General features: G+C 45.6%; 1 protein-coding gene across 1 annotated transcript; it reads right to left on the bottom strand.

Annotated features, from left to right (window-relative positions):
- Positions 1-863: 863 nt before the first annotated feature.
- dytn (dystrotelin) lies at positions 864-12,385 on the bottom strand. Its single transcript, XM_007890803.2, has 13 exons — positions 12,328-12,385; positions 11,771-11,911; positions 11,165-11,250; positions 9,426-9,524; positions 8,775-8,846; positions 7,760-7,923; positions 6,414-6,525; positions 5,939-6,084; positions 4,511-4,706; positions 3,377-3,465; positions 2,890-3,052; positions 1,986-2,472; positions 864-1,036 (listed from the first exon to the last, which is right to left on the bottom strand). Exons 1-13 carry the CDS (start codon positions 12,383-12,385, stop codon positions 933-935), a joined length of 1,917 nt encoding a protein of 638 aa, XP_007888994.2. The 3' UTR covers positions 864-932.
- Positions 12,386-15,235: the final 2,850 nt, after the last annotated feature.

Genomic DNA, 15,235 nt, shown 5'->3' with positions numbered 1-15,235 from the left:
CCTCCAACATTGCAACAGACCTCAACACTGCATTGAAGCGTCATTCAATAGCGACTTCAAAGTCCAAATGTGGGGCTTGAAACCACAGAGGTGAGAGAATTAATACCTGAGCAAGACTGACACCTGAGCCAGCTTCCTAATTGAGCCGGAATTTAAGAATTTTCCCAAATACTTTTTTTGCGGGGGTTGGGGGGATTCTGGAAGTATAGCTTTGAAAAGTCTGGTACAACTTAAAAAAAACACATCTGTTGTTGGTATCAATTCCAACAGTTTGATTTAGTAAAACAGATTGATAACTATTATAGGAGAACAGTGATGGAGCTGCGAGCTATCACCTCAACACCAGAAGTATTCCAAACTGATATTTCGTAAATGCGCACTGCTATAATTTCAATACGCACTTCTACACAGCAATTATATCGATCCAGGACTAGACACAAAGTTCCACTTACCGAGTGATTGGGCTCGCTTGAATTATCGTATTTGCTCCTTTAAACATTGGTTGCAAATTCATAAAGAGCCTTCTTCAAATAGCCCGAGTTGGTACTTTTCAACTTCAGCCAGAGCTTCTGAACTGGGGAAAGGAAGGGATAAGAATTCCATTAAGGAATTCGGGAAAACCGTCTTCCTGATTGAGATGGAACTTTAAGAATTTTCCAAAATTCTCTATCTTCTTCAGGTTTAGACGATACAGAATTTCAGGCTTCTGTGTGGTTGAACAGCTCGCCTGCCATCAACTGTTGAGACCATTGTGAGCAAATACTGTGCATGGATGCATTTACTTGCATCTGCCTTTTATTCCCCCCAGCGCCCCCATGACTTGGATGAATAGAAGAACTTCTTCGCTCCTCAGTGTCACGATCCAGTGCCGGTCTCATCGCAACTGAAATCCGGAGCAAATCCAAACCTTCCGACTTCACTTTCCCTGTCCTTCACGGCAGCACAGGGGTGGCTACCTGGCTGACAAGCTGTGACAGTGTCTCACCGACGTGTTCCGCGGCATTCAGCAGCTCCTGCTTTACAATGGAACAGTGTCCTGCGGGAGTGAGTCAGTGGTTCAGTAATAATAATCCTTACATTTGATGTGGCGCCTTATCAGGTCGTTGGCACAGCGCTCCACAGGATTTTACTGTAAAGTGTAATGATTGTACATTTTTAAGCGAACTCGGCAGCTAAGGTGCGCACATCAATGTCTCACAAACAGTCATGAAGTGAATGACCAATTTTATCTGGGAGATTGTTGGCCAGGTCATTGTGAGAAACTCCCTTCTCTTTTTGAATAGTGCCATGGGATCTTTAACGTCCACCTGAAATAGGCAGATGGGACCTCAGTTTAACCTCTAATTTGAAAAAAGGAAACTTTCACAATGCCACACACTGCACTGAAATATCAGCCTGGACTGTGAGATCCAACTCCCAACTTGGGACTTGAATCAACAGCCATCTGAGTCAGAGGCGAGAGTGCTACCGACTAAGTCAGTCTAACACCTATACATGCAATTAAGAGAAAACCCAGGACGAATAATGACATTTGTCTTACAGCATGGAAGCTGCGTCCATTTTGTATCAACCAAGGAAGTGCTCCCTGCTCCCTGCTTGGTCAGGACTGTAACCCAACTCTTTCTTTTGTTGGTCTACTCTAATAGAGTAGTGGTAGAGTAGACCAACAAAAGCAATCAATGCTATGTCAGTTAAGTAATTGATAAAAAGAGCTAGAGTGGTATTGCTAGAGACTGGGAAATGTAGGGAGTGTTACAGACTGAGACATTGTGATTTTGGGGGGAGGGGGGTTGTTGACTGGAGGGGAAGGAATGAAAATCATTGGATTTGAACTCCTATCTCTCTGGTAGGCAGTCATGCATTGTTTTGTTTCAATGGCTAATAATATATATATTTTAGACATTTTGAAAGAGCAATACTACAGTTGACAACAAAACCATTTTGGTTGGGTAGTGAGAGATCAAGTGACCTGAACTAAAACTTACCAGCCTTCACTTTAAGAGAAAGAGCATCTTTCAGCTTCTCAACTAACTGGTGCAGCTCCTCTTCCTCATCCTCACCTTCATCCGGCAGGTTTGCTTGTTGTGTCAGGCTGCCCACAGTCACTGGCTGAGGCGCCCTGGCCAGATCTGTGCGTTGGATAATAATGCAGCCCGTATCTTCTACAGCCACCAACCCCTCCCTGTGATTGCTAGGTTCTCTCAGACACCACCTCCCTTCGGATTTATTAGTGAGGTTCAACCCAACTACAGGAGGCAGCCTTGATTCAGAGAGAATGCTCTTTCCTGTTGATGATATCTCATCCCAGCCACCTTTTGCCCTTGCTGCCTGCTGCTCTTTTTCTTTGCCTGGAGACCTTTTGCCATGGCCTCTTGGTGGAGCGATTGCATCTACTTCACCTGGAGGCTCCAGGTCCTTCACACTATGTCGTGCCCCTCGCTGTGAGAGGCCCCCTTGGGTCTGCTGGTGCAGCTGTAAAGAAGGAAAGTGAGAATGTTGGTGCCTGTTTATCGGATGACACACAATTTGTTTATTCCAATCTCTGCTGAGTTTCGTTCCAAAAATATAGGAAACACACTTTCCCAAAATTTCCCCCCTTTTCTTCTTGTAAAAATTCTGATCATCCTGTATCCAAGAGGACATGTCCTGCTAAACCCTACCGCATCAACCCCTTAAGAGATGGATGATCTTGGCTCACTTTGACTTGCTTCACTCTGTGTGAAATGTCTATTTCCCTAAACTTAGGGAGGTAGGGAAGCACCAGGGCATGAAAGGATTTGTAGACGAGTGGGAGGATCTTGAAATCGATTGAAAGACATGGCAACACATGTTATAACACCTCTTAACATTTCTTTCCCATTGGCTTCAGTTGGCATGTGGCTAGCTCACCTGGAGCAGTTGTCTCAAGGGTTGAAGCTCTTGTTGCAAACACTGGTTCTGTGCACTGATGGCTGCAATCTTCTCCTTCAAACTGCATTGTTTCTCTTCAGTCGGTGCAGAATCACTGGACTGAGCCTTCCATTTCCACCACTGCAGCTGCTGTTCAAGAAACCTAGTGGGATTCAGTGAGTGACTTTAAGGCATAAACATCTCCCCTTTCTTTCTTTTTAGGAGATATAGTGGAGGATTAGTAGAGGTAACTCCAGGTGATAGTATAGTGGATGTTGTAGTGGATGGTAATTGTCAAGGTTACTCTTGTGGAGATTAAAGGGGATGGTGAATCCAAGTGAAAGTATAGTGGGTGTTATAATAAGAACATAAGAACATATAATAGAATGGCTACTGCAGGGGCTGCTACAGTGGAATTTATAGGAAAAGACACTCTAAGGGTTAGCAAAGATGGTACTAAAGGTCAACAGAGATCAGGCAGCCTCACCACTTCTCTTGCTGTAGCTCCCCAATTATTGCCCTTGTGTCACGTAGTTCTCTTCTCATGGGAGCATCACACTTGCTGTTCATATCAATCTGGAGAGGGAGACGGAAAGAATGATGAAATTACTGCCTTACCTTCAGAGATCATGCACAGATCAGATAAGATGCCTGAAAGATGGAGGGGCAATAATTAGCTACAAATGAACATGTTCATTCTTACAGGTTGTCATTGGCACAGATGGAGACTCAGTCTATGTAAAAAGCCCCTGTTATAAAGGCAGCCAACAAAGAGATTGTTTTGCACCGGGCTCTCTGGTTTCCTTAACTTCTCTTTGATATAAGACACTACTACATTGGTACTCTTTTCATAATCTGAATTTGATATACAACAAAGTTTACAATACAATTTACACTTATAATATTGCCCTTCACACCAAACAGCTTGATAATGCCAGCTGGGCACCCAGGATGATAATGGGAGCTGGGGGCGGGAGGGGGTGTAGATGACCAAAAGTGTAGTCAAAGTAACATTGAGATTCGGTTTTGAGATGGGCCTTGAACAAGGGGAGAGAGGGAGAGAGTCAGAATGGAGTTCTAGAGAGCAGGGGCTGAAGGGCTGAAAGCCTATGGTAAGGTAGGGTGGGGGACATAAAGTGGGTTAGTGTTTGCTGTGTTGGTCTGGTTGATGGATTTATGGTTCATACAATGCCTTTCATATGAAGAGGAAATCTCAAAGCGTTTCACAGGACATACAGTAAAGTGCAGTTATTGAATATTGCCTGCTTGCTTGTTAGCCACTTTGTCCTTTTGGATGGGGCTTTAAACTGAGTCCCCATCTGGATTTTTCAGGTGGATGTTACAGATTCCTCATGGCACTATTTGAGAAGAGAAGGGAGTTTCTCTCTCCTGGTGGCCTGCCCAACAATCCCCCCAAATAAAATTGGTCGCTCACTCCATGGCTGTTTGTAGGACATTGCTGTGCGCAAACTGGCTGCCACATTTCGCCCACAAAATACACAGTTGCTCCACTTCACAGTATATCCTGTGAAGTGCTTTGAGACACCTCAACAATGTAATAAGGTGCTATATCAAGTGCAAGTATAAAAAAAGCTACTTCAACTTCTCCGTTGCCCCTTACCTTGCCTGTCCTGGTCAATGTAGCACCAGGCCTCCACCTGGATTCCCCCAGAGCTGATGGATCCGTCTGCTGTGCTTTGGATACTTTTGCCCCATACCCTGCTGCAGGGCCCAAGCCCCAAGGTTCATCATCACTTCTGCACCAGCCCCGCAAGTTATGTGAAGCAGATGGCAGTGAAGGAGGCTCTTCCACATGACTATGAGACATAAAGAGAATCCTTTAGCAGGAAAACTACTGAAAGCAGAATAAAGGGAGAACATTAGGAGATGAAAAGGGATATGCGACAAAGCAAAAGTTTATTCAAAATGTTTCGAGTGTGTATATTTTTGTAGTATAGCACAGTAAGGTTCGAGTCTGGGCTGACACAACAACAACAACAAGATTCCATTTATAGAGCGCCTTTCACGTCAGGAGGACGTCCCAAGGCGCTACACTTCAGTGCAGTACTACGGAGTTCTGCATTATTGGACATGGCATCCCTTTGGTAAGACATTAAACTGATTGCCTGTCTGCTTGTTCAGGTGGATGATAAAGATCCCATGGTAAAGAGAAAGTAGTGCTAATTTGACGAGCATAAAATTCACCAGAAAGATTGTGTTACTAGGGAGGTCACAAGCCACCAAATGGAAAAGCTTCCTCTTTTTGCATTCAACAAATTTTTAACCAGCAGATGGAATCCAGCTCTCCGAGATGCTTCCTCATGTGAAGGCCTCGATATAAATGGTGGTTGTTGTTGTTGAGTTTTCTGAGACATTTTATATGATATTTTTCCCTTGCATTATGTGTTTCAAATCTTATTTTACATTTTGCCTTCAAATAATATATAATTTTTTTGTCCAATATCCAAATTAAGAAAATACTTAAAATTATCTCCTCTTCACCATAACCTCTAACCTTCCTGGTGTAGACTTGCATGAACAGAAGCCTACTCTGGCGTGACTGAATGGGGGTAACCGGCGCGGGTGAAAGGGTGGGTCACTCCTTTTCAAACCGCTCCCCTGTTAAGTGCTCGGAGACGCTACCCACGTTAAGGTTATTATACAAATGCAAGTTGGTGTTGCTGTACCAACTTGCCCACCTTAACAACCTGTCCTCTCCCTCTGCTCAGCAGGCACTGGCCTGCTCCATGTCCCCCACCCTGCCCACCCCACCCCACCCTTGGCCGTCAAACCTTCAGCTGTTCTGTCCCCACCCTCTAAAACTCCATCCCGGAGTCCCTTTGCCTCGCCCCCTCCATTGCTTCTTTCAAAATCCATCCCAAGAACTTTCCTCTTTGACAGTGCTTTTGGTCTTCCTCCCATCCCACCCTCATTTGCCCTCTACCTCTCTTGATTCCAACTCCCAACTCGGGTGCAAGCCCTTCACTGTCCAGTGCCTCGGGACATGAAAAGCATTATATAAATGCAAGTTGTTGTTGTTGTCACTCACCAGCCCCGATTCTCGGCTGGTCTATATCCAGTCCTCACTGTGATCAGCGCTGCTCTCCGACGCGCCTCCTTCCTCTTGCAACGAGCTGTCAGCAGATTGTTGCGGACAGTGCGGACGAAAAGCTTCAGGTTTTCCTTCATGGATGTCTAGATGCAAGAGACAGAGCAAAAACACGAGCATGCACAGAAATGACCTGTATAGGTAAAGGCAGCCCAGCCGATATGATTGGCACTCACCCCATGCAGAACATGTCTCAGGAAATCATTGGTAGCCACACAACCCAGTGCTCATTCAGCTGGGTCCTTACTACTTGTTACGACTTTGGTTTGCAGGCTGCAGGACATGTCTGCACCTCCAAATTTGCCTTTGATTACTGAGGACCAGTTTGGCTGGTCTTCTCTGAGCCAGTTAAATTCCATCGAACTTGAAATGGTGATTGACACCTTCACTTCACAGGTTGTCTGATTTCCTTTACCTGTGTACAGTGCTCCATCACAGGGTGGGAACTCTTATGTCGCTTGTTTGTTTGGTCAGTGAAGAAGCACACTTGGCAAAGGTCGTAGTTCAGGCACTTCAAACATTGGTATCTGCAATTAACAACAAAAACAAAACAACAACAACTTGCCTTTATATAGCACTCTTCACACAGGGTAATGTCTTGGAGCACTTAAGGTTGGTGGAGCTTGACGCCAAGCCGGGGAGAAAGGGGAGGTGACTGTAAGCACAGTCAAAGATGAAAGTCTTCAGGTGTGATCTGAAGACAGACAATGAGTGGGAAAGGTGGAAGGATTGAGGCAGGAAATGTAATCATACAATGTCACTGATATGTGAACACTCCAGACGTGATGAGGCGCTATATTAAATGCAAGGATTATTATTATTGTTCTTTGGTGAAAATTTCCGCTGGGAGAAGGGAACTAAGTGTCCAGAGACTTAACCTTAAGACCATTGTCCTAAAATTTAAAAAGGTGCCAGATTTTGAATAATAATAATAATAATAATTCTTGCATTTGATGTAGCTCTTATCATGTTGGAAGAATGTCTCAAAGTGCTTCACAGGATTTTGTAAATGAATGCATCTGCCAATTTTCACATAGCAACATCCCACAAACAACCAGGAAGTAAATGATTAACTTTATCGGGGCTTTTTGGCCAGGACACCAGAAGAAACCCTGTTCTCTTTCCAACTAATGTCATGCACATTAACGTCCACCTGATCAGGCAGACAGGACCTCAATTTAATGTTTCATCCAAAGAACGGCACCTCAAACAAGGCCGCACTCCCCCAGCATTCTACCGGAGTGCCAGCTTAGACTAAAAGCTTAAGTCCTGATGTGGGCCTTAACCCAACCTGATGAGAGTGCTACCAACTGAGCCAGGTTTGTGCCTGTACAACTTTGCTTTTTCACAAAAGGCCAATTGGATCCCAAAACATTACTGAGAAGTTTTGTCACTGCATATTTTGTAAACGCAGCAGCCAATTTGCACACATCAATGTCCCACAAACAGCCATGAAGTGAGTGACCAATTTTATTTAGGGTATTGTTCGCTAGGAAGTCAGGAGAAATTCCCTTTTCAAATAATGCCGTGGAATCTCTTTTTCAAATAATGCCGTGGAATTTTTAACATCAACGTGAACAGGCAGGTGGGACCTTGGTTTATTGTCTTATCTGAAGGATGGCACCTTTGACTATGCAGTGGTCCTCCAGCAATGCAGTGGAGTGTCAGCTTACACTATGAGCTTAAAATCCTAATGTGGGGCTTGAACTCATAACCTTCTGACTCAGAGGTGAGGAGTGCTACTAACTAAGTCAAGCTGACCTGAACCCAGTGATAGGGAACCTCTTGCAGATGCTGCATTTTGCCTGGTGAGTGATTGCTTCAGTGGCTGAGACTCTGTAGAGTGTGGGGAGCCATGACAAGATCTGCGGCTCAGACTGTAACCAGCTGAAAAACATCTGCTCAGAAATCCCGGAGGTCAGCACCTGTGAATCAGGAGGCAAAGCTCAATGAAAACTGGCAGTGGCAGAAAAATAACTGGGGCACATGGTTCATTGATAAATGTTACAATATTTGCATTGGTTTAGAGCACTTCTAATCTCTAGTCTTGGTCATCTTCATGTGAGTTACTTGTGAAGCGTATGCCAACAAGCGTAGCAATTAACCTTCAGCAGAAACCGTCCACAAACAGCAAAGGAATGAATAACTAAACTTAATTTGTTTTTGGCAATCCCTTACTTCCAATTCCCCTCTGCCTTCCCATCTTCCACTCCTGAAGGCATTTGACTACTTTTTGCTTCTACAATGGTGTAGTTCCCACAGGCTTTCTATTAGTCCTGGGCCAGGTCACACATTGAATTTTAAGGTATTTCACCATGCAGTGCAGTTGAACCCAATGATGTCCTCGATCGACAACTGAAGAGTCTGGAGCAACAACAACAACTTGCATTTATACAGGTTGAATCAGAAGTCCTTTCTCAAAAGCCTGGTGTGATAATAATAATCCTTGCAGTTGATAGGAGCTATGGCTGATTTTATCTGTTAGGTCAGGGTATTAAGGGATATGGGAAAAGGGCAGGTAACTGGACTTGAGGTACAGATCAGTCATGATCTTATAGAATGGCGGAACAGGCTCGAGGGGCTGAATGGCCTATTCCTGTTTCTATGTTTCTACTTCCCTTAACTCATGAACGTTACTGATTGTAGCCCCAAGCTGCTGAGATCTGTTAACTTGAACCTCTGAACTTGAGGTCTGAATGGCTTGGGAAGCAATGGGCAGTGCATTTACTCACTAGGATATCAGCACAATTGTGACAGCTGGCCCTGTTCCACTCACCCCCTGAAAGCAGCTGTGTATGGCATTCTCCAGCTGCTCAAAGGCCTTGCCCTCACACACTGCTGCAGGTATCTGAAATCACACAGGGTAAAATACAATATAATAACAACATTTATATAGCGCCCTTCACGTGGGGCAACGTCTTGGAGTGCTTCACAGTGGAGGAGACTAACTCCCAACCGAGGTGACCGTAAGCACGATCGAAGAGGAAGTTCATCAGTCGTAATCCTAAAGAGGGGAAGAAGAGGGCAAGATGCAAGGTATAATGCAAATTATATAATTATACACTTCGGAAGGGCATCTCAAAGAGCTTGACAAGAGTAAGGTGTTTTATTTCTTCCACTAGTTTCCGCTGTTCAGTCCAGAAGTCTCTGTGGTTGCAATATGTCTTTATGGAATGATAAAGCCAGCTTGTGCACATTCTCTGCCATTCATCCACTGGCATGGAGATGCGAGCATTTGCCAAGTAGGGGCTTGGACATGCTTATCCCACTTTAAGCCTCGTCCACATTGGTACTGATGTATTCAATGTCTTTAAAGTAACAATACAGCTGGCCCTGTTTCACTCACCCCGTGAAAGCAGCTGTGTTGAATTTGGAGTGTTGGCAATCCACCGAGTTCTAGTCACACTGTCTTTCCTGAAGAACATACCTGCTGCAGGTCATGTAAAACCATCCTCAGGGCGCTTCGAGTCACATTGCTGCCACCCCCACGGTGACCGCTGCTTAGAGCCGACCACTGAGCCACCAGCTGAAACAGAACTAAACGCAAAAGATTTAAAACCCAGGAAGCTTTACTCTTCCCTCTCCCCGAAGAGGAAAACAAAGGAAAGACAAGGATAATGGAGAAGTGAAAGAAGGTGAAACAGAAAGGAGAAAAAAAGAGCAATGTGTTAAATCATTTTTATCTGTTCTGAACTGCTTGTATTGGGAGTGTGGTTTGTGTCAATTTCCTGATTACATTACAATACAATTTGTAGTGTCTTTCATGTTGGAAGGATATCTCAAAGCACTTGACACTGCTGGCTGGGTACCCGAGCTGGCGGAGAGAGCCATGGGTCTCAGGGGTGGGGAAAGATTCCCCCAGGCATGGTCAAAGAGGTACGTCTTGATTGCCAAAAGCTTAGCAGCACCTTCAGCAGCAATATGGAGAAACTGCAGGTGTCAGAACAATGACATTTAATCACAATATATCACAAAAACAGAGGCATTTTCAGCACAGGATGAAATGTGGTCAATGATGCTTCTCTAGTGAGCTTGGGAAATACCCTCTCTAATCCCTATAGCTCTGCCCTCAACAGATGACTTACTCCTGTCCTTTACTGAGTCTAGAGACTTACCTACTCTCATCACAGTTTATTCCTCCTAAAAATACGCTCACATACATCCCAGCCCTGTGATGAATGATTCTGCTTGCCTTTCAGCCTACTGCCCTATTGCCGTAGGATCTGCAGTGTCTAAAGTTATGAATTGTCAATGTGTGCGTCACGTGAATGCGCAGGTTCTAATTCACGACAACTGTAATGCAGTTTCAAGGTGTAATTTGGTTTTATACTGAGGTGGTAAATAGCAATGAATTGTAGAACATACTGAACAGAGAAGAATAGCACTTAGCCCCCAGCAATGACAAGTCAACCCAGACCAAGACTATCAGATGCAACAAGCCAGTAAATCAAGAGGACACATGTTTAGAGTTGCAAAGAACAATATTAGGACAGACACCAGAAAATATGTCTTTATCTAGAGGGTAATTAATGACCGTCACAGGTTACCAGGAAGGGTGGTTGAGGCCGGATTGCTGGACTCATTTAAAAACCAGCTAGATGCTGTGATGGGGTGGGCAGTAGGCTGGGTGTTTTAGAAGGATGAGATCAATGGGTTGAAAGGTCTTCTTCATCCAAACCAACCTTATGATCTTGTGAATTCACCACAGGAAGTGCAGAGAGCAGAATAAATCCATGTGTTCTATAATGATGTTACTGAACAGAGAATACAAATACACCTCAAATAGTTGCGAAAAATTCGCATTTGCACCTATGTTTCTGCCCAGTTTATTGATTGGGGAGAAGCTGAATGCAGGAGGAAAGTGGAACTGTGGGAAAATGGCACCGAAATGTTTTTTTCCAATCCAGTACATGCCTGGAGGTTCCTATGAAATGACACAAATAACTTTTATTTATTTACTGCCCATCCCCTGAACCCCTGTCCCCTGATCAGTAGCTGTGTTTTCAATCACTACACCCCCTAACCCCACCACTATACAGCTTTCCAAGATGCTTTCCTGCATAATATAAATGCAAGTTGTTGTTGTGAGACTGCATCTCCTTTTACAAGGATTGTTCTGAGAGATTGGGTTGAATGATAGTCCACCCTCCTAGCGGTGGTTCTCACCTCGGTATTTTGTGGAAAGTTTATCTGCTGAGAGAGTGACGAGGGCAGCGGCAACAGATCTGAACTGAATGGAACCAGTTCTGTTCCTGTCAGAAAATAAATAAAATGAATCATTACAACGTGACAGACCGAAGCGTCAGCATTAACCAATTCATTCATTGGCAAACCTCTGGAGCGTCACTCCCTCTAAATAGTCTACTTGTGAGTCTCCTGAGTGTCACTCCCTCTGGTTATTATATGAGTGATCCTATACATCTCTCTCTGACTAGTTCAGTAATAACCCATCCGAGTGCCACCTCTCTGACCAGTCCAGGAACAACAGTCACTACACTTTTACAGAAAATCCTGTGAGAAACTTTGAGAACATTCTCCTGACATGAAAGGCACTAGATCAAACGATTCAAAAGGTGGCAACTTCTTCATAATTATAAACTTAAGGTCAGCATGTTAAGAAATTGACACTAATGATTTAAAAGTGGGAAGAGAGTGGTGGTGAAGGAGGGAGAAGATTATGCTCTAATTTTATTACTAGGGTAGACGCTCACCTGTCAAACATATTGAGGAGGAGATTTAGAGTGAGTTGTGGTCCCACTGACTCCACCTGACCAGGCTCCTCCCGCCTGGCAGCATTGAATAGTAACTTCAGCATGTCGGCCAGCTCCTGCACTGAACACATGCCGTTCGCTTCCAGCTGAGGCCAGCGTCTCTTCAGGATATCTCCGATCAATGACAGATCCACCAAGTGCACTGCAGTTAAAGGGAAGGAGAACAAACGTGTATAGGAAGAGTCATTGTCAGAGAGAAATTCTTGTCCTCAACCCCTCTCTTCCCGCCCTTGCTGAGATACAATCCCCTTAACCAGCTGAACTCCACAACCACAGCCACCACATACATTTGTATAATGCCTTTCACAGCTGGGGGTGTGTGGTGGGGAGGGGGGGGTAAGAGAGGTCCACTCCTCCATCACCACAAGCAACCGCTCTCCTTCCTTCTCCCGGCACCTTCCCATACCAGCGTAGGAGATGCAACACCTGCCCGTTCACTTCCTCCCATAAAACTGTCCAGGGTCCCAAACACTGCTTCAGGATGAGACAGAGATTTACATGTAATTCCACTAACCTAGTGTATCCTGTATTCACTGCTTACAGTATGGTCTCCTCTACATCCAAACGGGTACTGGATCAGATTGGGAGATTGCTTTGCCCAATACCTATGTTCCATCCGCAAATGCAACCCTCAGCTTCCGGTCACTTGCCACTTCAATTTTCCTTCCCACTCCCACTCTGACTTCTCTGTCGATGGTCTCTTACGCTGTTCCAACAAAACACAATGCAAGCTCAAGGAACATCACCTCATCTACGTCCTAGGCACCTTATAGCCCTCTGGCCTCAGCATTGATTTTATCCACTTCAGACCTTAAACACAGCTACAACAACAACAACAACTTGGATTTATATAGCGCCCTCCACGCCGGACGGCATCTCAGAGTGCTTTACAGTTTAGGATCCCAGGACCGAGCCAGGGGAAGGGGTGGGAAGGTGACCAAAGGAGCAGTCGAAAAGAAAGGTCTTTAGCAGAGATCTGAAAATGGGAAGGGAGGGAGTGAGATGAAGGGGGTGAGGAAGGCAGTTCCAGACCTCGGGGCATGGTGGCTGAAGGCATGGCCGCTGAGGGTGGAGCGGAGGACTCGGGGGACAAGGAGGAGGCCAGACCTAGAGGAATGAAGGCAACGGGTACTGTGCTGAGGAGAGAGGAGGTCAGAGCGGTAGGGGAGTGCAGAAGAGTGTAGGGACTTGAATACGAGGGTGAGGATCTTGAAATCAATCCTCTGCGGGATAGGGAGCCAGTGCAGTCTGGCAAGGACTGGGGTGATCGGGGAGCGGAGTTTAGTACGGTTGAGAATGTGGGCGGCAGAGTTCTGAATTAGTTGGATTTTATGGATGTAGTGGATGGGAGACAGGTGAGGAGGGCGTTTGAATCGTGCAGCCGAGAGGTGACAAAGGCATGGACCAGAGTTTCAGCGGCTTTTGGGGAGAGGTATTTGCGGAGATGGGTGATGCGTCGGAGGTGGAAGAAGGCGGTGCTGGTGAGGGACAGGATGTGGGGGAGGAAGGATAATTGGCAGTCGAACCTGACGCCTAGGTTGCGTACGGGTTTGGAGAGTTTTAGGGGGAGGTCGGGTAGGTGGAGGAAGTGAGGACCGTGAGAATTTAGACGTTGACGAGAGCCGAAGAGTATGGCTTCTGTCTTGTCAACGTTCAGCTGAAGGAAGTTTGCGCTCATCCAGCCCCTGAGATCTGACAGGCAGGCTGATAGAACATCAGGGGACTGGGGGTCGCAAAGAGAGGTGGAAAAGTAGAGTTGGGTGTCATCTGCAGTAGCTCAGTGGTTAGAGCACTCGCTTTGCAAGTGAGAGACCTGAGTTCAATTCCAGGCAGAGCGAAACCTTGGGCAAGTTTCCTTACTCCACACGCCTAATAATAATCCCTCCAAAAAAACAAAATAATAATAAATGGGTCATTTTCAATCTACGACTGTTTGTGGGACATTGCTGTGCGCAATTGGCTGCCGCGTTCACCCACAAATATACAGTCAATTCACTTTACAGTGTGTTCTGTGAAGCGCTTTGGGACGTCCTCCTGACGTGAAAAGCGCTATATCAAATGCAAGGATTATTATTATTATTATTATGTAGAAATGTACCCCATGTCTGCGGATGACATCCCCAAGAGGGAGCATGTAGAGGAGGGGGCCAAGGATGGATCCTTGGGGAACCCCGCAGGTGACCGGATGAGAGCGGGAGGAGAAGTTGTTTGTGCAGATGTACTGCTGGCGGTTTGTGAGGTAGGACTCGAACCAGGCGAGTGCGGTCCCACTGAGGTGGATGACGGAGGAAAGGCGGTGGAGGAGGATGGCGTGATCGACTGTGTCGAACACGGCAGAGAGGTCCAGGAGGACAAGGAGGCAGAGGGAGCCCTGGTCACAGATAGAGAGGATGTGATATGCGACTTTCACGAGCGCAGTCTCTGTACTGTGGGCAGGGCAGAAACCGAACTGGAGGGGTTCGAAAAGGGAGTGGGAGGAGAGGTGTGCGCCAAGTTGGTTTGCAACAACGCGTTCTAAAACTTTTGAGAGGAAGGGCAGGTTAGAAATAGGGTGGTAATGGCTGGGGTTTGAGAGATCTAGGGAGGGTTTTTTCAGGAGGGGCATGATGACAACAGTTTTGAGGGAGGCAGGGACTGATCCGAAGGAGAGGGACTGGTTGATGATGTCAGCCAGTAGTGGGCAGAGGAGGGGGAGCTGTGTGACCAGTAAGTTGGTGGGGAGGGGGTCGAGGCAGCAGGTGGTGGGTTTCATGGAGGTGATGGTGGGCGAGAGGGAGGAGGGAGAGATGGGGAAGAAAGAGTTTAGAAAGGGGGTGGTGGTCGGAGCAGATGAGCAGCTCCCATCTTCTCTCAGCCATAACTCCCCCTCCTCCTCTTCTATAACCAGTCACACATCCTCTGGGTCTCAGACAAATCTTTTCCTTCTATAATCTCCCACTATTGCCTTCTTTTGACTTGCACCATCAACACTTCTGATCTCATCATCTACTGTCCCCCACCTAATATTTTCACCCCCTTCTCTATTTCTCCTTATAAACTGCTCCCTTTTAACATCCCCAAGTTCTGACAAAAGATCATCAACCGAGAATCATAGAATTTTACAGCACAGAAGGAGGTCATTTGGCCCATCGTGCATGTGTTGGCTCTTACCAACTTGTCCCACTCCCCATGCTCCTACCCCATAGCCCAGCAAATTCTTCCCTTTTAAGTACCTATCTAATTTCCTTTTAAAACCTATTACCGAATCTGCTTCCACCACTCTTTCAGGCAATGCATTCCAGACCATAACAACTCTCTGGGTAAAAACTCACTTTCCTGCCTCCATAGATGCTGAATATTTCAGACTAGCTGTACCCATTGCAGCTACGCTTGCAACCAAGGATCCAATATGGAGTGTGTTATTTTAATTTATATTACATTATTAAACTTTATATTATTATACTTTATATAACGATAGGAGATCCCC

Source organism: Callorhinchus milii, unplaced genomic scaffold, assembly GCF_018977255.1.
Source record: "Callorhinchus milii isolate IMCB2004 unplaced genomic scaffold, IMCB_Cmil_1.0 Scaffold6, whole genome shotgun sequence".
Lineage (NCBI taxonomy): Eukaryota > Metazoa > Chordata > Chondrichthyes > Chimaeriformes > Callorhinchidae > Callorhinchus > Callorhinchus milii.
The sequence above is the reverse complement of the archived record's forward strand: the minus strand, read 5'-3'. Positions and strand labels throughout refer to the sequence as shown.